General features: G+C 55.3%; 1 protein-coding gene across 1 annotated transcript in view; it reads left to right on the top strand.

Moving 5' to 3' along the window:
- Positions 1–25,607, top strand: part of RIN3 (Ras and Rab interactor 3) — a 116,854-nt gene that overhangs the window by 28,110 nt on the left and 63,137 nt on the right. The window contains exons 2-3 of the mRNA XM_054692877.1: positions 6,725–6,926; positions 20,799–20,916. Of these exons, the coding sequence (XP_054548852.1) occupies positions 6,725–6,926; positions 20,799–20,916 (320 nt within the window). The remainder of the gene's footprint in view (positions 1–6,724; positions 6,927–20,798; positions 20,917–25,607) is intronic.

Genomic DNA, 25,607 nt, shown 5'->3' with positions numbered 1-25,607 from the left:
TGTGGGTGAGGAAGACTGAGCTAACAGACTGTACAGTGTTCTTAGTATGTACCCACATAGTAGAGGTGAAAGAGGCACCCACATAGTATGCACCCACATAGGCACCCACATAGTATGCACAGGCGCCCACATAGTAGATGTGAAACAGGCAAGTTGCTGCCCAGATTGGCATTACCAGGGCCCCTTCCCACCTGCCCCCTCGCCATGTCATCTCTGTGCTCAGGCGCCTCATCCAGAGCGATCGGGCCTTCTTTAACATTTGACGCGGGAGCCTTGCCTGGCTTCTGCCAGCGAGAGAGCCCTCTGAGGCCGGGCACCGGGCATCTGCTTCCCAGTTGCCCCCTCTTGCTACTGAAGCTGGGAGGCCTGGGGTCAGAGTCGTGGGTGGGACAGAGGTGGCCTTTCCTCGATCCTCCCCTTCCAGCCCACACCCCTCCAGGTTCTGGCCAAGTCTGCACAAGGGGACCTCAGTCCTCACAATGAGGCATCATGGAAACTTCCTGAGCTGCTTCCCTGGGGGCCCCACAGGCCACCCAAAGCTGGCGGCTGCACCTTGTGAGCTGGGAACCTTCCCTGCCTCCCTGCAGATGGCAGCCCACACTCGTGCAGCCACCTTGGCTGTGGGTGCCCCTGGGCAGCCTCTCCGTCCTGGAGTGGAGCGTTCCCCCTTCACCCAGGCGTCCTCGGCCTGTGAGGCAGGGGCTGGGCCAGGCAGACGTGGACACAGCTTCCTCCAGGAGCTGGCGAGACACGCCCCAGATCCGCAGGGATGCTGAGTCCGGGCTGCTCTCTGCCCTCAGAGTGTGGCCCGTGGCCTCCGGTGGGGCAGCCTGGTGGGAGGCTGGTAGCCCTGAGGGTGAGCTAATTGCTGCGTTCCCGGAGCGGAAGGAAACGAGTCATGGAACGTTTTCTCTTTCCGGGGGGAGCAGCTCTAGAGTTCCCGAGGCTCGTTATTTGGCACTAACAGCATCACTAATCACCGAGGCCCCTGTGGCTGCCTTTGCGGGGCTCTCAGCTGGCGTTTGGCTGTTGAGAGGAAGGCCTGGCTGCTGGGTCACTGGCTCTGCCAGCAGGTGACAGGCGCATCCGATACCCGGGGGCCTCCATGAGGGTCCTCGGCAGTCGGAGCTGGGGTGGCCAGGCTGTCCCAGCCCTGAGAGCCGCACCCGCTTCAGCTCCAGGTGCTTCCACTTCTGCCGTCCTGCTGCAGCCCCATCACCCCACCCTGAGCTCCATCACCAGCACAGGCCTTTCGCAGTCAGCCCTAGATACCCAGAGTGTCAAGTGACCCTCAGCCCAAAGCCAGCAGGGATTCAGGGATTAGAAGGCAGCTCAGGGCCACATTCCCCCCTTTGGCCTGGTCAGAGCAGGTACCATGTCCCTTTGTGCCCTCCTGGTGCGAGGCCCAGCCTCCCTCCTGCCCCAGCTACTCTGTCTCCAACTTCTCCACCGAGCTGCAGGCTTTGACGCTTACAGATTCCCCTCCAACTCCGATCCTGGTGACTGCCAAGCCAGCGCCGGGGCCCTAAGCAAGCAGTGCTACTCCTGCCTGGCCCACCCAGGGAGACAGGAGGACACTGGGAGAGCAGGGCAGTTCCTGGAAAGCAGTATCTCCAGAGGCTCCGGCCCGCCAGTGGTTTAGTCTGAGCTGCCAAGTTTAGCCCTTTTGGCTCTCAGCCCTGTAAGGTTTCTGGGATAACCCCAGGCTTTATTTGCCTTTTCACCAGCACGAGCTGGACTGGAGACTCAAATGGGATCCTCCAAGTGGTTTGTTTCTATGCCAGGAAAATCGACGGCTTTGTTCATGTCAAGCCATGTGGTTCCCAGCGCTTGAATTTGTGGGTTACCTCTGGGGCCAGATGTTGTCTTGAGTACAAGACCATGGCAACACACAGATGTGCACCCCACTCTAATCAAACGTGGTCAGTCCTGAAACCAAGGCTACAAAATGGGGGAATACGGAGAAGAGGAAAATAGTTCCTGCTAGAAGGTCAGAAAGAGAAAAACAGCAGCTAACTTTTTCTGAATTTTGTGCATGTGCTAAGAACTTGACAGATGTCTCATCCAGTTTTCACAATAATCCTGTCAGATAAGGACAATTTTTTTTTTTACAAGTAATTAATCCCAAAGAGGTAAAGAAGCCCCGGGAGGTAAAGTAACTGGCCAGAGATCACACAGCCTTGGATTCAAACCCCGGGCTTCCCGTAGAGCTAGCAGACTTTTCCTGAAGGGACCTTTGGAAAGGGAGAATTTTAGGTCCAATAGTTCATTACAAATTTTTTTTAAATACAGAGGAGTTGGAGAATTTTGCAGCAAACAAACATACCCACCACTTACCCTTAAGTTTTTTATATATTTGCATTATTCTATATCTGTCCATTCATGCATCTACAATTCTTTTGTGCATTTCAAAGAAAGTTCCAGAGGCCTCTTGAATATGTTAGCATGCATGTTATTCAACTGAGTTATCTATGGCTCTTTTTGGGGGGGCTGATGTAAAATTTGTGTCTGATAAAATATAAACACATTTCTCACCGTATCCTTTGAACTGCAGATAAATGGATTACAGTATTTGTGTGTGTGTGTGTGTGTGTATGTATGTATGTGTGTGTGTATGTATGTGTGTGTGTGTGTGCGCACGCATGCACATCTGGCTGCTTTTACTCAGCGTGATAACTGGAGGTTCATCAGTGTGGCTGAGTGTGTCAGCAGCTCCTTTTCACTGCTGTGTACTATTCCATTGTGTGATGTGTGACATCTCGTCCTGTTGATGGACACCGGGACCAGTTTTGGGTTATTATGAATCACGCTGCTAGGAATGGGCCTGGGACATACACTGCTAGGAGTGGACACACACCTACATGTCTCTTGGGTCTATGTCTTGGAGTGGAATGTCCAGACCACAGGGTAGGGCAACATAGATTTATAAAAAACTGCCTTTTTGCAAAGTGGCTATACCGATTATGTTCTGGCCAAAGATGCATGAGAGTTCTGATCATTTCCCTTCCTCACCAGTGTGCTATGTCAGCAGTCTTTCATTTGAACCATTTTGGTGGTTGTGTCGTGGTGTCTCGTTGTGGTTTTAATTTGCATTTCCCTAATGACTGACGATGTTAGGCACAGCTTCACCTCCTAATTGGACATTTGTCTTCCTCTTTGAGGTCTCTATTCAAATCTTTCACGCATTTTAAAAATCAGTCTCCTTGTTCTCTGTGAGATGTGTGCTTTGCAAATGTTTTTTTCCCACCAGGTGACTTGCAGGGTTTGATGGGCAGAACTTTATATTTTGATAGATATTATTTATCCATCTTTCCACTTACGGTTCTTGCATTGAGTCCAATTCAATAGGCATGTGCCTGCCCTTCAGAGAGAATGTTGGGAGGAGGTAATAGAGAACGTGCGGGTGCCAGAGCAGGAGTGGGGTGGAAAAGTGCAGTATTTGCTGCGGTAAGGAGAGCAGCGCTTGGGGGAGCCTGGGGAGGTGCGGCTCAGAAGGACATGCCTTCTATATGAGGGAGCTGGACTGGGTTCTTCAGGCGGTGGGAGCCATTGAAGGTTTTAGAGCAGTGAAGGGTGTTATCACAAGTGGGAGGGGGCACCATCCCTGTGATGCCGGAGCCTGGGGTGAAGTTTCTACTTGGTCACTTGAAAGCAGCAACCTGTGCCTCAGGATGTAGGTGGACTCCAGGGATGGGGGATTCTCAATACTCCCCAAGATCCAGAAGCCCCTCAGATCCTCCTATGTCTTTTTTTTTTTAACTAATTAATTAATTAATTAATTTATACAAGCACTGGGTACAGTCAGAAGCGTGGGAGGGTGAGAGAATTCACCAGAGCCAGAGTGAGGAGCAGAGCAGGCAGACTGATGAAGTACACTGCTGAGGGGAGCAGCGGGCGGCAGGAGAGGTCTGCGCGCCATGGGGGACCCTCCTCCAGTGGCCGGGGAGCAGCCGGGGATCGAACCGGCGCTGCAGAGGCCGCGGGCAGCTTCGCAACCCAGCGCTCAACCGCTGCGCCACCGGGGAGGCCCATTTCTTGCCAAGGATGCCTGCCCACTGGTGTAGGCCAACCTGGAGCTTGAAATCCAGGGAAAGTGCTTATATATCTGGATTAGCACTCACCCTCCTAGCTCCTCCCACCCCAGGCTTCCTTGTGGTTTCTCCTGCACCAAGAAACTCAAGGCCTTTGCTCTTCCTTGTGTCTGGAATTTCTTCCCCTGTTATCAGCATTGGGGTGTTTGCTCAAAGTCACCATTTTTTCCCTTTATCTGTCCTACATGTTCTCCTATATTTATCTCCATCTATCATCAATCATCTGTCTAGCCACCTACCTATCCATCATCAATCCTCTATCATCTATCAATCGTCTACTTATTAGCAATCATGTACCTACCAACCATCTAAATATCCACCTATCACCTATCTGCCTTATCTATTTTTTCTATTTTTTTGCACAGTCTCCTTTTCTGCAGACTCCCCTAGCTGTAAGATTTCAAAGCGCCCCCCCCCCCCACACACACACATACACACCCTGTGGCCCTTTGCTTTCCTCTGGTGCCATCACCCCCTAACCACCTGGCCACTAATTCACTTTGTCCACCGCCTGATTCCTCCCCTGCTGGGCTCCTGCCTCCAGGGGGTGGAGGGGGTGGGGTGCTGTTCCAGAGGCAAAGCGGTGTTCACGGTGCCAGTGGGTGGGCCTGGGACAGAAGCCCCCAGTACTCGAGCGGTTATTTCTTGTGGCCTTGTGCTCAGAAGCCCATGGAAGCCCTGCTTTGGGGGTGGGGGTGGGGGAGCAGAGGTCCATGCTCTGTCCCAGTGGGACCAGGCACCTCAGATGTTCTTGGGGGAAACAGAAATAAAGTTGGGTATGTGCTCCAGGCATCAGATTCCAGGCTGGCTGCCTCCCGAGTGGGGCTGGGGTGGGGGCTCAAGTGCTTATACCTTTTTCCAGAATAGGAAACAATTAGGGAAACAAATTAGGGGCTCAGCAGTGCAGGGCTGAGGTTGGCCTTGGCCGCCCCCCTGGCTCTGTCACGGCACATGAGGACACTTTCCCTCGCTGTGGGGCCTCTGCCCTCAGTCCATCTCGGTTTCGGGCTTGAGTCAAGGATTTTGTGAGGCTGCGCAGCGGCCTGGTCTCAGATTAGCGTCAGTTAAGGACCACGGGGTGGGGCTGGGGGGTTTGATCCCTCATCTACTCCAGACCTGGAAGAGGGGCATCTCGATGAGTCCTGAGTGGGTGTATACACACCTAGCAGGGTGGTGGCCAAACCTTTAGGCTACCCCAAGACATAGTGCATGCTGCACCCCTGCTTGTCAAAGCAAATGTGACCCTGCTCATGACTGTGCTCCTCGGAGCAGCCGGGCCAGGCCTCCCACGGCGGGTTTGTGTGGGGTTCCCAGCTGCCCCATGCCGGGGCAGAGGTGAGACCCTCCCAGTGCCCAGGGGCTGCTCACCATGAGCCTCCATCAGAGGAGGGTCTTTGGCCTTAGAATCAGGCTTCTCCAGAAATCAAGGCGAGGCTGTCCCACTGCTGCCCCCGTTCTCGCCTTCCCCTCGGTGAGTGGGTCCACTTCTCCAGCCTTCAACAGGGCTCATCCTGGCCGCATCCTCTCCCGGCGCTCCTTACAGCAAGCATCCACCCTGGTTACTGGCGTCCCTGGGCATCCTGCAGGGACACAGGCAGAAGAGACCACATCGTTCTGGCTTTATACCCACCCCTGCTGCCTGGTGAAGGTTTTCACCCCTGTGGGGTTTGTTTCCCGAGGTAGAAAGCAAACGACCGTACAGTCCACCAGGCTCAGAATTCTGGGCACCAGGAACCCACCTCCTGCGCTGAAATCAGAGCAAACCCACCAGGGTGTGCAGGGGGTGGAGAGCGGTGAGCGTGCTGGGAAGGGCCTGTAATTCTTCTTCTTCCCCAACCCTGAGCGGTTACCCGGGGTGGCGGTGGGAGTGGACTGAGGGTGGACACAGAGGCGCCTTCTGGAACTGTCTGTCTCAGTGCATCAGTAGAGAGAGAATGCAAGCCACGCGCGTCCTTTCAAATGTTTCAGAAGCCACATAAAAAAATCAGTGAAATCAATGTTCATGCTTTATTTTACCCAATAAATAATCACTTCATTACATTGTCAAAAATATTTTTAATGAGCTGCTTGTCATTCTTTTTTCATACCAAGTCTCTGAAGCCTGTGTGTCTTCTGTGTGTGCAGCACGTCTCAGTTTAGACCAGCTGCTTTTAAGAACTCAATACCCACGTGTGCTTAGTGCCTGTGGTGCTGGACACACAGGTCTCTGTCTTAATCTGGTGGTAGTGATACGGGTGTAGACATCTGTCTAGCTCTACACCGAAGACGTATGCCTTTCACTGCGTCTATTATAGTTGCACTGCAATTAAAAAACTGAAGAGGGGCCTCCCCGGTGGCGCAGCGGGTTGAGCACAGCGCTGTGAAGCTGTCCGCAGCCTCTGCAGCATGGGTTTGATTCCCCATATAGCGCAGCAGACCTCTCCTGTCTGCCTGTTCTGCTCCCGCTCTGTCTCTGGTGAATCCTCTCACCCTCCCATGCCGCTGGCCTATACCCCCGTGCTTGCATAAATAAATAAATCTTTAAAAAATAAAAAAATAAAGAGAAAACCCTCTTCAGAGCTGCACCTGTATTCTCCTGAACCCCCTCCCTGGGCTGGCTGCAGGAGAGGCTGATCATTTGATTGTATTCTCAGTTCTACTGCAGATGCTGGCAAGCAAGAGGAAGAGGCAGAGGAGGAAGACATGGGGCCTTGTCAGCCGGTCACCCAGAGGAACTGCCTGCCTCGCCGGGGCATCAGCGTGCTGGAGAAGCTGGTGAAAACCTGCCCCGTGTGGCTGCAGCTGGGTCTGGGCCGGGCCGAGGTGGCCAGGATCCTGCACCGGGAGGCTGCTGGGGTGAGTCTGGGTCTCTCCGCCTTGGGGGGTGGTGGGGGGAGTTGATGGGCACAGGTACCAGGAGTCCCCTTGGGACAGCTGCACTGTTTGCTTTCCTGTCTCAGCTTTTTGATAGAGTGCTCTTTCCAGAACTCAGGATTGGACTCTGGAATAAGGGCTGGTCCTGTCAGGAGAGCAGGTTTCCCCACTGGAGAGCAGGGACCGGGTGGCTGGCATGGCTGTCTGGGCATTTGGGCACCTGAGAGGCAGGACTGACAGTGAGGAATCAGCCAGGCTTGGGGTGGGGGTGGAGCGCATCAGAGCCAGAGGCACCTGAGAAATCACTTGACACCCCTGTTTTACCTAGGAATATGAGTGATGGAGTCGAAGACTTCTTGAGTCGGGCTCAGTGAATTGGGCAAGAGGCCTAAATTTTTTGAACCTCACTTTTCTCACTTTGAAATTGGGCCATGATTGTGGCTCCCCTGCCTGTAGGGTAAGGTTATGGGGGAGTCAGATAGGTAGATGGTGAAATAGGAATCAGAGCTCATCAAATACCACCCCCATCCCCCAACCCACCAACCTCCCTCACCCCCAAACCCCTGCACACACACACGCATTTTCTCTTATACATACTACCTTCTAAAAATGTTTAATTATAAATCAGTTTAATTACAAAAGTGATCCATATATGGGTTCATGGTTTGGTTTGGTTTTGTTTTGTTTTTTTAAAAAAGCAGGCTGGACAGATAAAGATAAAGTAAAAAGTGTTTTATAAAAATCTTCTCTACCTACTCTTTGTTACCGGATCTTCTTCCTGGAAACCTTTTCTTGTATTGGTAATTGGAAGTTCACATCGCCTCAAATTAGCCATTTGAAGTGGGCCATTTACTGTGTGTACAGTGTCGTGCCACATCTCGTTCTTCCAGTTCCAAAATGTTTTATCACCCGAGATAAAGCCCCGTCACTCCCTGCACCTTCCTGCCTTGGCCTCTGGCCACAACCAGTCTGCGTCCAGAGTCATTTTGCCAGAGTGCGTGGTGCGTTCTCCCATCATGCCCCACAGTTTCCCCGGCACGGCCTAGGGTCCAGGCACGGGTCTGTGATTTTCACGGGAATGAGCACATTTACCCCCACAGCGTCCTCAGAGGGCGATGTTTTATGCCCATTTCACAGATAAGGAAACTGAGACACCCACAAGGTGAGTGACTCCCAGCACAGCGAGCAAGTGCCTGAGCTGGAGTCTGAGCCCAGGTGTTGGGGGGCTGCTGTGCTGCACCCCACGGGTTTTACCTGACATGATGAAATCGTGTCTTCGTGCACTCCCGGGTGGCGAGCAGCGCTGCGTGCCCATGTCCCGAGAGCCCACCGGCTCGTTGGTTCATGGACTCAGTCACCTGTGACTAGCCATCAAGCCAACAGTTGTACCTGCAAATTAGAATTGCTGGGACTTATGGGGCCCCAGCAGGGTCCACAGAGGCCCCTGCCGTAGGGAGTCAGGGACCGTCATGGCCTCGAGATCCAGCAGAGTCCCTGGAGACCAGGGAGGCGTCCCCAGGTAGTGAGACAGGGTCCTGTGGGCCCCCCAGCCCCACCTCAGCCCCACAGCAGGTGGGAATCTGCAGTTGCCTCTTTCAGAGGATGAGGGAGCCGGGGGAGGGGAGGCAGGGAGACCGTAGCCCTCAGGAGAACAAGGTCTGCTGTTTCGTTCCTCCCGCCGAAGGGTTTTCCGTTTTGAACTGAGCAAAACTTCAGAACAGGTGATAAAACTGCTTGGAAAATAAAAGTGGGGACCCACGGCCGCAGAGGTCCAGGTCAGCATTCCCAGACCAGAGTCCCCACGCCTCACCCCCTCCCCTGCTCTTTCTGAGGGGATTCGCTTCCCTCTCCTCCTGGGATGATGTAGCTCATAAACAGGCCCAGGAGCCAAGGCGTCAAGGCTGAGGCACATCTCTGGACCATCCGGTCATCAGGAGGGTGTGTCCCGAGCGCGTGTATAGATGGGGGTGGCCAGACGGCGAGGGGAAGGCAGGTGGTCTCCAGGGCACGCTGGGCTGGGCACACGTCATGGCTGCTTTGTCAAAGAAGTCAGTTCTCCCTTAAAAAATTAAAAATAAGCTCAACTCGGAATAACAGTAGTGGTTCTGTGTGGAGCATGGTGATTAAAACCTGCTCTAGGCCAAGAACTTTATGAAAGGCGTCTCGTTTAATCCTGTGACTATCCTGTGAGGCAGACTCTGCTGTGATCCCCATTTTACAGGTAGTGAAACTGAGGCCGAACCCTCATTTGGGCCAGAAGCAGACCCTGGAGGTTTTGAGAACAAGTGGTTTATTTGGAGGGTGACCTTAGGGAGGCCCCAGTCGGGGAAATAAAACCCAGAAGGGAAAGCAGCCAATAGTGCGTGTGCGGTCACCACTTTGCCCCGGGTTGCAGGACGAGCCGAATCCTGCTGGGCCTCTGTGGGAACCAGGGGAAGACTCAGCTCAGGGTCATCCTACCCAGGGGCAAGCTCGGGAGCTGGTGCGATCCACGCACTTCTGATAGCCACTGCCTCAAGACTGTGGGGAGTTAGGCTCCGTGTTCCAGAACCTCCTCTCTGCCCTGAGCATGAGACGCTTTGACTGTAGCCAGAAGTAGCCCGTGAGCAAGCAGAAGCTGAACTGTCCTCACTTCCAGATGAGAGATGCTAACTCACTTGCTCAAAAGAGATGCTAACTTGCTTGCTCACAAAGCTAGTAGGGGTGATCGGGGCAGACTTCCTGGAGGAGGCTGATTCTGGGGAGCTGACAACGCTGAGCAGGTTGCCCAGGCCCTGCCACTAGAGGCAGAAGCCGCATGACTGTGTTCATTTTCCAGATGAGCCCATGTTAAAGCAAGGCTTGAAGCCTAGTTCAGGCCTAAGGAGACCTAGAGGCCCAGTGACCCCTCAACCCTGCCAGGGGAGGTATCCAGGCAGCTCTTGTAAATCCAGGGGCTGAGTGTGAAAACAGAAAGCTCCAGGCAGAGTCCTGAAATGGTACCTGTGTCCGGTGTCTTGAATGTGATCCTGTTACGCAGCAGCCCCGATGTAAAAACGGGTGGCCTGGCTGTGGGTCCTCACCCGCGCTTACAAGGGACTTAAGAATACTCCACTACAGGACACACAAAAGGTTCATAAAAGGTTTATTTACAAGAGAAAGGGAGTTAAGGAAATGTACAACTCAGGGAGAAAATAGGGAAATAAAGTCTTTAATGCATCCTACCCGATCCGCCGACCTGGAAACCCAAAGGCACTCTCCGAGCTGGCCGGACGCTGCGAGCTGGCGGAGGGAGAGCCAAAAAAAGAGACCCCCCGCCCCCAAAGCCCATGTGTCTGGCTTTATACCAACCTGGCTGATGAACCCCACCCTCAGGTCCCAGCCACCTTCCCTTGGGTGATGGTGATGGGATGTGGAGTTCCCAGTGTCTTTGGCTTTGGCCTGGGGTGGGGGTGGAGTCCACAAAGCCTGTGTGGGATTAGCTTGAGGACAGCCTCTCCCCCTAACAATCCCAGGAGTGAGACACATACATAGGAACCTGCTGAAGGGGTACGGCCAGGCCCTTCCCAAGGCCTCCCCACCTTGCTGCAGGAGCTGGCTCACCCTGAGGACAACAGAAGCAGAGCAGATGCACCTCCTGTCACCCTCTCTCATATCCCACCTTCCCCCATGAGTGTCTGTGTCTTCAAGCAGAACCAAAACCCTAAGCTTATGATCTGCTAAAATGATTGGCCGGCATTTCCCCTGAATTGCTTTTTGCCTGATCTTATTGATCTTCACAGCCGTTCCAGCCGGGTAGGTGTTAGTGTCCTCATCTCTAGATGAGGAAGCGAAGGCACAGAGACACTAACTCACTTGCTCCAGGTCACACAGCTAGTAGGAGAGCAGAGCTCCTGGTGTGATCTTCAGGAGGCAGGAAGGCCCTTTGCTACATATCGCTCCTCTGAGCTGTCTCAAGTCTTGCCAGTACAAGGGCTTGTTGTTTTTTTTAAAGTTGCAGACCCTGTGGGTGGCCCCAGGGCTGAGCGCTCAAAGGGCCCATCCTTCCCGTACCAGCGAGAGACAGCACTTCATCGTGGCCATGGCAGGGGTCTGGGGACCCAGCCAAGCGTCTGTGTGACCTTCGCTACATGCCACCCCCTCCGCTACTCCCCAGCTCCGCCCCCTGAAGCCTGCCGCCTCTGATAAGGTGTTGGGAACATTTTTGATTTGTGTGTATCTAGAAACAAGGCCATCAAAAAGGCCCCTTTTTCTTAAGGCACTCGATGTCTTGCTGTTGCTGTTGCTAGTTTAGTGCAGAATAGTTTTAGATGCAAGCTGCAAGGACAGTCAGGAGAGCTCTGTCTACTCTTCACCCAGTTTCTCCTGTGGGTAGCCGCTAACATCAGCGGGGTACATTTATCACAACTAATGAGCCAGTATAGACACATCAGTGTTAACCCAAGCCCAGGCTTTCTTCGCTTTCTGTAGAGGCCACTCGCTGTGAGGTTGCTGTTGGTGGGGAGGGGTTAGCTCAAGAGTTGCTGTTACCTGGTTGTAATATGAGCCTGTCGTGTAAGGGTCCAGGCACCTGCCCCAGGTGTGAGCGTGGTTTGGTGAAAGCCTTTGGTGAGGTGTCTCTCACCCCGCGGGGGTGGGGGCCGGGGAGGATGGCACAGTCAGGCCTTGCAGGTCTGCTCTGTGTCCTGCACCTTCTCTCCTCTGTGCCACAGCCCCAGCAAGGGGCCAGGCCCCACCCTGTAAGCGAGGCATCCCCGGAGGGCGAGAAGCCTGCCTGAGGAGCAAGAAGCTGGGGTGTGCCTTCTCAGCAGGGTGGAGCGGGATTCAAACGCACCAAAGGACTGCCTTCAGGGGCTCCCCAAAAGACGCTGTTTCACCTCACTCCCCCCCTCAGAAATGCCAGCTGCTTGGATTTGAAGTGAGGCCGGCCTGATGCACAACCAGGAGTGGGTATCTCCACTCTCTGTCGATGTTACACGTCTCGGGAGAGGCGGCCTCAGCTTCCCTCTACATAAAGCAGAAGTCTTGGGGTGGGGGGGGGTGTGTCTTTTAAGTATGTAAAACATGCCCCTTTCTCCTACTTCCCATCCTTAGTACTTAGGACGGTTTGTGGCTGGACTTTCTTACAGACTTTCATGTGCGCGTGCACACACACACACACACACACACACACACACGAGCTTGGTTAGGGTCAGGACTGGGGATGCCAGGCCCTTTGCCATAGACTCGTGCACAGTGGGCTCTGGGCCCCGGGCAACCGACCTGCCCTGTGGCCTCCGGAGAACCACTTGCTTCTGTTCCTGCCCTAAGGGGTGTGATTAGGAATTTTCCCTGAGCAACTGGAAAATAGTCCTAAAATAACAAAAGTGGAAAAGCAGACAGCTCTGGATTATCCAGGCCAAAAATGGGGAGTAAACCAAAGGCCCGGAGAGCGTATGTAGCCTTGGGTTTTCTGTATTTATTTGGGGAGGAGGCGGGAGTCAGGCGGCACGGTTCTCTCCAGAAGCACATTCTGCCCCAGCCGTTGCTGCCACCCGTTGCTCCTTCCAACCCCCACTGAAGGCAGCAGGAGGGAATCCCACGCCGGCTGACCCCACCTCCCTGGTTGCATTAATCTACGGGTGAAACTAACCCTTGAAGAAGTCTCTTGGGCTCTGGGGGAGCCCGGGGGCTCTGGACTGGGACAGTATCTGCGGGGAGCAGTTCCTCTCCCTCACCAGCCTGGCAACAGCTCAGAGAGGGAAAGTGACTTCTGAAGGACCCAGCAAACGGGGTCAGAACCAGGAGGAGGGCCTCCTTGGTGGCCCAGGGGCTACAGTCTCAGCGCTATCAAGCTATCCCCAGTCACTGCGGCCTGAGTTCGATCCCCAGCCAGGGAGATACCCACATGGTGCAGCAGACCTCTCCTGTCTCGCCTGCTGCTCCCCTCGGCAGTGTGTTTCAGTCGATCTGCCTGTTCTGCTCCCAACTCTGTCTCTGGTGAGTCCTCTCACCCCCCCCCCCCACTTCTGGCCTACACCCCAGTTCTTGTGCATAAATAAATCTTAAAAAAAAAAACAAAAAACGAGGAAGGACACTGAGCAGCCTGCCTTGCAGCCCGTGCTCTGCCCACTACCCCACTGTAGTTTTGGGGGTTCAGCAAAAATTGGACCCTCAGCATGGGCCTGACTCCCATGCACCTGTAACACTGGGGAAAGGCTCTGCTTGCTGAGATTCCCGAATCCTACGCATGGGGGAGCTGACAAAGTGGGGAAGCAGAATGAGGGAGCAGAAGGAGCTGCTGACTCAGATGTTAGCGCAATCAGGCACCAGATGATGTTTGTTCCCATAGAGGAGACAGGCTGAGTGAGGATGCAGGGACGCTGGTGACCTGCTCCACTGGGGAAGGATTTCAGGAGATGGAGGCCCCCCTGAGGGCACGGGGTACGCTGCTCCTTTCGTAATAACCACGGCTGGACAGGGAGGGCCCTAGCGCCTGAGCATGCCCCCTCACTGCTCCCCTTGAGCTCTCCTCTCAGGCTGAGGCCTGGTGTCTGGAGCTGCTAACAGGATGTCACTCACTGTCCTGGGTACCCACGGGTTCCCACTCAGACTCCAGGAGACACCCCTGAACAGCAGGAGGGCCCAGAGGGACCAGAAGCTGACATCACCTGGATAGTTTTCAATCTCCGAGGTTTCAGCTTCAAGTAACAAACCCAGCCTGTGGTGACTTCAGCCATGGGATACTGTTGTTTCCCTAATGAGAAATCTGGGGGTTGGGGTCCAGGACTAAGTCGTTGAGCAGCTCAGTAGTGTCTTCGGGACCTGGGTTCTCTCCTGCTCTCTGCTCTGCCATCTTCAGGGTATTGAATTGTGTCATCAGGTTTGTCTCCTCATGCTGACAAACAGCAACTGTAGCTCCGGGCATCTCACCCATTTAAAGTAAGAGGTTGAAGGCAAAAGCCTTTCTTTTCGTGGGCTCGGTCTTTTTTTGGTCAGGAAACAGATGTTTTCCAGATGCCACATTGCCCACTCCTGCCTGCGGCGGGGATGGAGAAAGGGTAAGCGGGAAAGGAGAGCAGGAGAGCTGTGGTAGTGCCACCACACACGACTCATCTCTGGAGCAGAGCAGATGGCACCCAGGGCAGGATTGGGGTCACTTTGCAAGACAAAGGGGGGGCTCCACAGGCAGGAACCATTCTGACCCATTCTGACTTCACTGTGCAGGGAAAGCAGCATCCCCAGAGAGGTCCCTGGCTTAGGGGGCCGGCTAGGGACCGAACCCAGAGAGTCTGGCTCCAGATCCTGCAGACCTAAGTTTCCACAAAAGGGTTCCAGGCCCTCCTCTCCCACCCTGGCTTCTCATCGGTGCGGCAGCTCGCGTGTCCCAAATCTCTTGCAAGTAACCTCAACCCTCTAGGCTGGTGTGTGGCATGAGGCACGTGCTCTGCTGACGGGTGGTGGGTCAGAGGACACGTGTTGTCGTGGTCACCACCCCGGCCTCCAGTCAGGGCCTGGCATTCCTGTCCTAGCTCTGCCACTAGTAAGTGATGTGGGCTCAGGAAGTCTTTTGCACCTTTGGGTCTTGCTTTCTTTGACTGTAAAGTGAGCTGCTGGGTACATCACTGGCTTTCCAGCTTCCCCACCGAGCTCTGGGGCCCTTAAGCAGCGCCCCATAGAAGGAAGTGGGGTGGATGATGAGACCCGTGTCCATATACCCACAACGATATCGTGACCTTCTCTTATATAACAGCGCTCCAAACTGAAGTGGCTCAAAACAATCACCATCTGATTTGCTCACGATTCTGCGGGTCAGCAGTTGGGTTTGGGGTCCAGCCAGCTGGTCTCTCTGGGGTCAGATAAGCAGCCACAGCCATCTGGCAGCTGGACTCCAGTTAGCTGGGCTGAGATGGCCTCGCTCACATGGCTGGCGGTGGGGCTGGGTCTTGGCAGGGCCACTGCCTCCTGCAGGCTAGCGCAGCCGTACTCACCCGACAGCTCGGGACCCCAGGGGGCGCGAGGAAGCCCACACATGTCTGGGCTGAGGCTCAGACTCCCCTCCACGGTGCCACTGCTGCCGCCTCCTCTCCGTACTAGCAAGTCCCAAGGTCACCCCGCTGGGTGTGGGGAAATACGCTCGACCTCTTGAGGGAGGAGTTGCAAAGAGTCTGTGGCTGTTTTTAATCTACCACATAGACGAGTGGTCTTTGAGGCCTTTTTCCTATCTCCTGTTTGGTCCAACGCAAGCAGAAAAAGATACAGAGTAAAAATCTTATTTATAAAGATTTAATCTCAAATGAGATTATGCGTATAAAAATCTTAGCATGAGGTTTAGTGCTCAGCAAATGTTAGCAATCCATAATAATAGTAATTATTAATTACAACAACAGTAATTATTATAATATAATATAATGTATATAGAATCTATAATGTATAATATTTGTGACATAGGCTATAGGGTATGTAATATCATATAGTTATTAATGTTGATAATATAGTTATATCACTATTAATATATTATTGATTATTAGTATTATAAATTATCAATCTATCATCAATAACAATGGTAGTTATTATTATCGAGGAAGTGCATTCTCTCTGCCAGGTATTTTATATAACTGATCAGCCATCCTCACAGCCGTCCCGAAAGATGACTTTCATGGTTCTCATGCTCAGAGGAGGAAGTGGACACTCAAGAGAAATGAAAGTAACTTGCCTGTGGTCCACAGCTCCTAAGTAGCAGGGCTGGGATTTGAGTCCTACGCGTCCCGAGCAAGCTAGATGCCGAAGTAGGGAGAGAAGCCGGGGGCTTGGGGAATGTGTGTGTGGACCCGCCAGGGTGCTGGAGAAAGAGCTCGGGTGACTGCGCTCCTAGCCCCTCTGCTCTCACCTGCAACCTTCTTTAGAGATTAACCGTGAGCCCTGGGTGGGGGGTGGGGGGTGTGGGGTGGGGGGAGCAGACAGACAGCTCACAAAATGGTCTTCCGCCAGGCGGTGGCTGCGGCTGAACTCTGCCAGGCGTAGTGCGGGACATTTGAACTAATCGAGAACAATTTGCAGGCGTCTCCCCTCTGCACCTGCCCCTGCCCAGCTGGCCTCCCTGGGACGCTCTTTTTGCAGTGATGTCTGTGGGCGCTTCCTAGAAAGGGCCTTCGACTCGCTGGGCCGCTGACGCTCCTGGAAGGGAAACACAAACTAGACCATCTTATGCCAAAGGACCGCGGCCAAGCCAAGCTGCTGGCTGGAGCTCTGCCGTCTGGGCCCCACCCGCTCCATCTGGGCAGCAAGGGCCAGAGGGCTCCTGTGGCCAGGCCCAGCTCAGACTCCTCCCCTTCACCCCGCTAACGCAGAGCCTCTTCCACCCCCAACCACAGCACAACTCCCCTCTCCCCGCCAGCCTTCCTCATCTGGGCTTTTCCCATAAGACCCAAGACTCGGCGATGGCGGAAGCCAGTGCTGCCACCAGCTTGCGCTGAGAGGTTGCGTACAGGTTGTTCAGAATTGGGGACCTGTCAGAGTCTGGCCTGGGGGACTTTCCCGTCCACACCCTGGCTCCCCCTGAGTGGCGCACGGACGTGATGATGCTAAGAGATAAGGAGGGGCTCTGGGTCCTGCTCCTGCACGTCCGTCTGCCTGGCTTGGATCTGCTTAGCCTCTCTGCGTCCCGAGTCTCCCTCCGGCGGAGCGAGGGCCACAGCGCCCACCTCCCAGGGCTGTGCTGAGACTGGGCCACGCCACGCCTGAGCGCCAGGCCCAGAGCATAGCCGCTACTGGCTCCTTGTGCCTGAACCCTCCAGGGAAATCCCTTCTGACCCCTTTTCACAGTAAACGCGTGTGTAGACTGGACCCCGGGTCTAGGCGGAGCCTGGGACTGAGGCTGAAGAACCAGCCATGGTCTGGGGCCTGGGGAGGCAGTAGGGGCTCATGGAGGGTTCGGCCTGCGTGGGCGCCTGTGGGGACGCTGGGCGCTTCCCTGCACTGTATCTCGAGCTCTGGTTTCCTTCCTTGTCTCTGCCAGGCGGCCACGCCCCACTTGCCCATCGGGACACTGAGGCTGCGGAGTTTCCCGGGGCCACAGCACCCAGAACTGCTGCCAGGGCCCCCAGAAACCCAAAAAGGAGCAGGTCGTGACTGTCTCCTGTCCCCCGCAGGGGCTCCTGTCCACCGGCTCCTCTCCTTTCTCTCCGTGGAGCAGGAAGGGGGAGAACCGTGGGGAAATCTAGAGCGTTCCAAGCTGGGTGTGAAAGAGCCACGCTGAGCCTGGCCCCAGGACTTGCCCTGCAGTCTCCTGAGGGAGAGAGGAGACAGCGTCACAAGCGCGGGGTTGGAAGCTGATGTCTGCAGCCAGCAGCACCCGTGGCCCTCCCCAGGAGGCCGCCCTCCGGGGCAAGCCTCTTCTGTTTGATTGTTTTTTTTTTTTTGTGGGGGGCGGGGGCGGGTCTGTGGGTGGGTTTGCACTGATGGGCCACGACCCACAGTTGGAGAAGCACCGCTTTTCTTCCCGTGGCCTCCCGACCCCTGGGCTGGAGGAGCAGCTCTGCCACCGGCTCGCGTCCCCGCGGTGCGGCTCCTCACTGACCAAGGGAGCCGCCTCCCTGCAGCAACCCCGCTCTGGTTTCCATTCAGGCGGGCTCTGACCTCAGCTCCGGTCCTGGCTCAGGGTCAAGGGTCCTAGTTTACTGTCGTCTGTCCCGGGGTCACCAAGGCAGCCAGCTCCCCAGGGCTGCATCAGGGAGGCCCCTCATTCCACACTCACCCCACACACACTCACGAGCCCTCACATGCATGCACACTCACTCCACCCACAGCAGTGCTCCCGCACCCCGGGGGGACGGGTCTGACAATTTAATTCTCCAGACACTGCCCACCTGGGGAGCACAGACCCCACAGGTTAAAGGCAGGAGCCCCAACAGGACTGCCTCACTTCACATGCCTCACACAAGTGGGGTGCCCGGCCACCTGTGTCTCTGCTTGATTTGACTATGGACACAACCCTTCAGGTTTGGTGAGTCGCCAGGACTCCAGAACTCAGCAGAAGCTGCCTCCTGCGGACCACATTATGCTGAAGGATGCAACTCGGCCTAATAAAAGGGCCGCAGGGGCCAAGGCCTGGAGTGGGGGGATGCAGAGGCCCCACCCAGCTCCCGTGGAATTGGGGCACCCGCCCCTCCCACACATCCCCATGCCCCCCAACCCCGAAGCTCTGCTGAGTTTCAGCGTCCAGAGGCTGGGCCAAGTTTCGCTGTGTGGCCGTGAGTGATTTAGCCATGCGCTCAGCCGCTGCCTCGCCTGAGGTCGGGGTGAACCGAAAGCTCCCGGTGTTCCGTGGCCCGGTGTTCCGTGGCCAGCCCCCCTGTGAAGCCGAGGCCGCCGTGAGTCACCTGTCGTGTCAACTCGGCTCAGTCCCTAGGGACTCCTGACGACCAACAAGACACTCCTGTTTCTCAGCAAATGCCAAGCTCTGTGTCAGGAACTGGGGACAAAGACCAGATGTAATTTTTTTATGATACCACACTCATTCTCAGACACACTCACCCGTTCCCGCTCACACCCACCCTCGCCTTCCCTCACACACCGCTAGTCCCCGCCTGCTCGGTGGACAGGGGGCAGCTCGGCCAGGGGCCTCTGAGGAAGAGGCAAAGCGACCTCTTTTCTTTGAAAGGAAGGTGACGAGTCAGTTCAGTGAAGCTGCGGCTCACGGGAGGGCCAGGCCGCACTGGGGGCCAGGCGTGATCTCTGAGTGAAGGGCGAGGAGGCTTCTGGAGAGCCTCCTGTGGAGCCCCAGGGGCGGGGCTCCCGTCCAGGCTGGGCAGGTCCCAGGCTGCAAGCTCCGCCCTGTGCCATCTCCCCCTCCTCACCACCGCTGGCCCGAGAAGCCGCTCCCCCAGCGGCCTCCGTCCTCCCCAGTTCTCATGCTCTCTCCACCCTGCTCTGCTGGACAAACTGCTGGTAAACTCATTTCCAGCCAAGGCCCAGCGACCATGGACTCTCTGTGGACTCTCTTGCTCCCAAAGGGACACACGTGCTCATGGAAAGCAAAATTTTAAGCCAGGACACCCAGCCACTGTGGGCCGGATGGAGGGTGGGTGATTTCTGGAAAGTAGAGGAAGGGGCTGAGCTCAGACCCCAGCTCCAGTGGGTCCTCACCCTGTGGGCTTGCCGCTCTCTGCCTCAGTTTCCTCATTCATAAGGTGGGGGTGATGATGGCACACCCTCATGGCTCCCGTAGGAGATTCAAGTAAGACCGTGGAATCCGATGGGCTGGGGTGAGGGCCAGTGTGTGTCAGCTGTCATTAGTCACCAATAATGATATTATTGTAATGTTTTCACTAACAGCTGTAATACCATGGCAGGAACAATTATAATGTAGTGATATGATTATAATCGTAATCAGTAATGATGGCCGAGAATTCGGAACTTCCCTTAGGGCTGGTGGGGGAAGGGAAGCCGTGACATCTTGGTGATCCCCCAGCACCTCCCATTCCTGGGGCCCGTCCTCGGCACTTCTTGGTGACCCTGCTCCCCAGCTCTCCTTCAGCAACGCGGCCAGACTCCTGGTCTCCTAAGCGCCAGCCCAGGTGCTGGGGGCCTGAGCGGGACAGAGCAGGACAGAAGGGGGACACTGCGACCACGTCCTTTCTCAGGAAAGGAAGGAGTGACCTTCACTGGCTGAGGGACACCCCCTCCCTTCCCCAGGAAGCCAGGCCCCAAGGACGGGGCCATTCCGTAAAGTGTCATCATCCCTGGAAGAAGGGACGAGCTTGGGAGTGGGGCAGAGGGGACAAAAAGGACATTTGAAAAAGACAGTTTGTGAGAGGAAAGAGGGGGCCCTCCCCATGAGGTCCTGAAGGGTGGGGGGCCGCTGTGGGTGTGACAGTGGGAAATTTCGGAGTCACGGCTGAGCAAAGCCATCGGCCGGAACGGGAGTAGCGGGGAGGAAACCTGAGTCCCCCCACTTGGGTTTGGACTTCGGGTGAAGCTTGGTGACCGGAGCACAGATATGTCCCAGGGCCCAGAGGCGTTGTTTTATCAGACCGGGATGAAATCATTTGAGAAGGGAGGACCAGTCCCTCCCCTCACTGGGCAGGGCTTGCCCATGGAGAAGTGGCATCCAGGCCACCGGCGTCCAGGCCTGGCTCCCAGCATTGCCCCTTAGAGCCACGAGGCCTTGGCCGGCGGGCTAAGCTTCCAACGTGTGTCCTGTGGGCTCAGCCCACGCACGCGACGCGTTTGCTCTGATCGCCCTCAACCAGCTCGAGGAGTGGGCCCCTGCTGAGGTCTGAGAGGCCTTGTTTTCTTATCCACAGTTACGATAACCACAAGACTCCCGTGGCGGGGCCGAGAGGCGGGAGCAAGTGTGCGTATGCAAAGAATTCTTAATAGTTCCTGTCTCAGAGAAAAGTCTATATTATTTATTAGCTATTTTTATTTCTGTGGGGGATAAAGTGTGAATTGACTAATATCTGTGATTGTTTCCAGCAGCCTCCCCCAGAGCATACGTGCTGGGGTGGTTGAAATTTAACTTGACTCCCCATGTATTAGAGCTTTATTAAGTGTGGACCCCAGACCACCTCCCAGATCAGAATCACCTGATTCTCCCCCTCCCAAACAGCCTCTTGGGGGGACTCAGGGATCTGCATTTTAAGCCCCTCCTGCCAAGCTCTATGCCTACAACACAGACACCTTTGGGAAACGGTGATTTCGTGGACCTCCCTCCATGAGAGAACGAGGACTTGATCTGGGGATGTGGACCAGGTGACACCTGGCTCCTGGGGCAGAAGCCCAGTTCTCCTGAGGGGTGCTTGACGGCCCTCCTTGCCTCTTGTTTCGGCAACACTTGCTGACCTCCACCTCACTCAGCTCTCTGACGCGGGTGCTCTCCCCTGTTCCTCGCAGGCGTTCCTGGTGCGCAGGGACAGCAGCCTGAAGCGCCTGGTGCTCTGTGTCCACGTCCCGTCCCTGCAGGAGAGCTCGTCCGATGTGCTCGAGTGCGCCATCAAAGAAGAAAAATCGAGTAAGTACCTGTCTTCCCGTTCTGGCCCCCGACCACACAGCAGCAGCAGACACTGCACCCCGTAACCACAGCCACTGCTGTCAGGTAGAGGGGTTTAAAATTAGAAGAAGGGAGGGAAGCTTTGCATCCGCTGAAGTTGTTTGGCCACGTTTGTTTTGAACTCAGCTTATCGCTCAGAGGCAAGAGTTTCCGCTCAGCCTTGTCACTCATGGCTTGTTGTCTTGGCTTCCTCGTAGTGAAGCTGCCGGTGAAGTTTCCTCTTGTCAGCTCAGGCTTGAGAAAGGGAAGAAAAGGAGCGGGGATGGCTGGCCCTCTGGGTCCTAGGAAGGGCTCAGGATGCACTCCAGCCATGTGCTTGCAAATGTCACCTAAGCTCTCAGAGCCTCTATTTTCTCATCTGTCAAATGGGCAATAAGCATCGCCATCCAAGCTGTATCACAGGGCCTTTGCGAGGGTCAGAGTCCTGTATGTGCACAGGGCTGCCAGGCAAGGCTTGGGCCTCGGCGGGAAAATGTCTTGGCATTCCCCATCTAGGGTGAGTTGGTACTGATACTTGATGAAAGGCTTCCAGCTCCCCCCTGCACTCATGGGCCATGCCAGATAGTAAAGTCAAAAAAAGCTGTCGAAGACTCTAGAACATTCCAAATGCTGAGCCGGGTCCTCCTCAAATTGGATGTCGCGAGTGTAGGAAGCTTTTCACCTCCAGTTAGCAACAGAGTGACAACAGTTAAATAAGATAATAAAATATTTTTAAGTGTTTCATAAATATTCTAAGCATAAATTATAAATATACTTACATAATTAAACATTAAGTAAATATAATAAATATTTTAAGATCTTTACTAAATATTCCGGAGTGTTTGCTTCCCCAGGAACACTCGGGCCCGACATAGGGAAGAGACAAAGACAGGTCAGGGGGCCTCAGAGGCTTCCAGTCTAGTTGGAGGGTGGGGGTGGGGGCCCGGTTGGATGGGAGAGACTCGGTCATCGGTGCTTGCTGGGCCGATTGACAAGTGGCCTTGTGACTGCTGAGGGTCCCCTGGCCCAGGAGCTCAGGAGATGCAGACCATGTGGGACTCGGAGGGTGTCAGAGAAGGGGGGAAACCTGGGCCTTGAGGGTGAGTGTGTTAGTTAAGGGCTGGTTTTCTAGCTCCACAGGTGGATGAGAAAGTGAAAGCAGAGACAAGTTCCTGTTCTTGAGAAAAGGGGGCCTATCCATGGGGACCTGACTCGTGCAGAATGGGTGCCACATAATCCACTCATTTATTGAGTGTCTATTCTGTGTCAGGCTTTGCTCTGTCGCTGGAGACACAGCAGGGAGCAGAGCAGAGTCCCCGCCTCTCGGAGCTCGCCTGCAGGTGACAGAGGAGGCTGACCTGGTAACAACAGCTTCAAGACAGAGGGTCAGGCTGTGGAGAAAGTGGAATTGGGAAGATCCACCAGCTGCTGTAATAGCAAAGTGGTTTCCTGCCCCCCTGCAAGATCCCTGAAGGCTCATTCAGGGACCCGGCTCCACACCTTGGCACGCAGCTTCCACTCCCTCTGCTGCATGGCCACGAGGGCTAAGAGCCTGGGGGAGTTCTGACCAGTCTCACCCCCCAGGCCTAGGTGGGGTGGGCGTGTCACCTGCGCTCACACCCACTGGCTGGAACTCAGTCACGTGACCATACCTGACTGCAAGGGAGCCTGGGAAATTGGTCCAGCGTGTGTCCAGGCTCTTGGTGAACTGCTAGCTCCTTCCGGCGCCCTGGGAGTGGGCCATGGTGTGTGCGGGGGGCTGGGGGGCTGGGGGGGCCGGTGCAGGGAGAAGGCTGTTAACTTATGTACAAACTCTCTGCTGCCTCGAACAGGGAAAAACGTGTAGGAAATCTCAAAGAGAGAGAATTTAGTTTTCCGGATCAGATACGTGGCTCCCTCTGCAGAAGGGGTGAAGATGACAGGTTTGCACCGACTGTGGCAGGAGGACAGTAGCAGCCTGTCTGCTGTGGACCATGTGGTCCTGCCAGCAAGAGGTTGCGCTCGCACTGCGCATAACTGGGCCTTCGGGGACTTGGCCTCCTGGACGCCAGTGACCCCCACGTTGGGGAAGTGTCTGAAAGTGGGGAGTGGTGATGTGCTCCCCAGGTCCTGAGGGGGCTTTGTTCCAGCGCAAGCCCATTGGGGGAGCTTCTTGGAGGAAAAGGGCTCCAGACTAGACAGTGTCTGGAGGTTCAGCTTCTCTCCTAAATCCCCCAGGCTTCTTTCTTGCTCCCTGCCCCCGTATCCAGGGTGATCACTGCAGGTTTCTCCAAGCCACTGCACCCCCCACCCCAGTTGTCGCGGCCTTTCGGAATGGTTCAGACAGCACACGCCAGCCTCGCCCCCGGGACTGGGAGGTCAGGCCCGGCGCGTGTCTTGCTCCTGGTAAGAAGGCCCCGGTCGAAGCAGGGCACTCGGGGGCGAGGCAGCTCGCAGAGCGGCTTGTGTCTTCCTCCCCTGGGGCCGGTGGTGGCGCCCTATGCTCCATCTTTAAACTTTCAGAAAAGCAGCATTCAACTTTGCTGAAGAGACCATCACAACTCAAATCAAAAATCCTCCCTGTAACACAACTTCCGGGCATGACTGGCGCCCACTCACAGCCACCCGACTCGTGCCCTCTGTAAGTTTGCATGTTTTGCTTGGCTCTTGAATTTCTTCCACTGAGCGCCAAACTTTGGACCTTTGAGGTTTGCCCAGGAGGGAACCCAGGCAGCATCAAAACACAAGCAGGTGGAGGGTTTCCCGCCGCGATGATGTGCGGCTCCCTGTTCCGTGCCTTCTCCCTTCGCCTGTGAACGGGGGCTGATGATGGGAGCCACACAACCCGTGTTCCAACCCAGCCCTGCCTTTTACTACTTGTGGTGTTACAGGGTGGGGAGACGGGCACCCCAGAACCCCCAAAACTGCCTGCTGTAAATAGCTTCTGCCATCTGCCTTTTTTTTTAAAGATTTATTTTATTTGTACAAGAGTGGGGGTACAGGCCAGATGTGCAGGAGGGTGAGAGGAGTCTCCAGAGACAGAGCAGGGAGCAGAACAGGCAGACTGAAGAAATACACTGCTGAGGGGAGCAGCGGGCGAGACAGGAGAGGTCTGCCGCGCCATGTGGGACCCTCACTGTCCAGCGGGGATCGAACTGGCACTGCAGAGGCTGCAGACAGCTTCACAGCACTTATTCAACCCACTGCGCCACCAGGGAGGCCCAAAACACATAAAATCTTTAATGGAAAGGAACTGTAATTGTGCAGTACAGACAAGACAAAGAATATAGTTTCCAAAACAAGCACCTGAACTTACCCGGCCCCTCGTGGGTAAATGCCCACCCAAACAGGCTTCACCCACAACAAGGCCCGAAAGCTGCCACCAGTCTAAAGCACCTTCTGGCGGGGGCCCATAGAAAAGGTTCAGAAACAGCCAGACAAGTCTGGGAGGAAAAGAGCAAAATCAAAATCAAGATAAAGCTGCCATTGTTATCCTCCCGCGGGCCTCTCACCCGCACGCTTCAAGCATTCCAGGACCAAGAAGCAAGCGCAGCTTCTTCACACGTCTCTGCTCCACAGGCCTCCTCTGGGCCCCCATCTGGCTCCATCCTGCCTCCTTCCTTCTCAGGCTCCTCCCCAACTTCTCCTCCCTGCTCAGCTCCACCCTCCCTGGGGTGGGTCAGGGAACCTGGCACCTCCCCTTTTCCTGGGGACCACCTTGTTACAATGGGCCCCTGGACATGTTACCTAGCCTCTTTGGGCTTCTTTTAGTGGATGGTAACGGTGCCTCCCGTGTGCGGTGCTGGGAGGAGTTTGTGCACCTGAGCACAGGACAGTAGCTGGAGCCCAGGGGAGGGCTGCCAGTGTTGCTACCACTGCTCTGGCTCCGCTACTACTTAATAATAGTTGTAGTAGTCGCTTAATAATAATAATAGTAGTAGTTGCTATTACTACTGTTCCCGCTGCTCCTGCTATTGCTCCCACACTGTCACAATCGCTAATACTGCCGCTGCTGCTCCCGGTGCTGCTGCTATCGCTGCTCCTGCTCTCACTACTACTGACATGGCTGCCAGTTACTACCACCACCTTTGCTTCTGCCCTGCTGCTAGGCCACTGCCCTGCTGCTCATATAGGGGCCCAAGGCTCTGGGTAAAACCCAGGCGAGCAAGTGGGAGCCTCCACATGTCCCTTGTGGGAGGAGAGAGCCACCCGCCTCCCCAAAGCAGGGCGCTGCTGAGTCTTCCTGTTGCTGTGGTGCCTGGAGCCAGGGGAGGGGGTGGCCTGAGGAGGAAGTGGGCAAGGGAAAGGCCCAGGGCCTGGAACTAGGACCTTTTGTTGGGGTTCCCCACATGGCTCAGGCAGAAGACAGGGGCATCCCCCAAAAGTGAGTGGTCAGCCTCACTGTGTCCCCACTCTGCTTTGAAGCAGACTCGCCTGGCCGGCTCTAGGCGGCCCTCCACTTTCTTGTTTCCCTGAACCAGGAGCGAGTCCAGGCAACTTCAAAATAGAGGAACCATCAAACCCTGGCGCAGTCAACTCAGTCTGGCTATGCTGCAGTAACAAACACCCCCAAACCCCAGGGGTGTGCACGCACACCAAGCCACATGAGTCTCTCACACGTGGACGGTATGTGGAGACGCCTTGCACAAGCATCTGCTCTGCAGTCCAGGCCGAAAGGAGGGCAGGAGACACGT

The sequence above is a fragment of the Talpa occidentalis genome, unplaced genomic scaffold (assembly GCF_014898055.3).
Source record: "Talpa occidentalis isolate TD23 unplaced genomic scaffold, MPIMG_talOcc4v2.1 talOcc4.11, whole genome shotgun sequence".
NCBI classification, from domain to species: Eukaryota; Metazoa; Chordata; class Mammalia; order Eulipotyphla; family Talpidae; genus Talpa; species Talpa occidentalis.
This window is presented reverse-complemented; position numbering and strand designations above follow the sequence as displayed.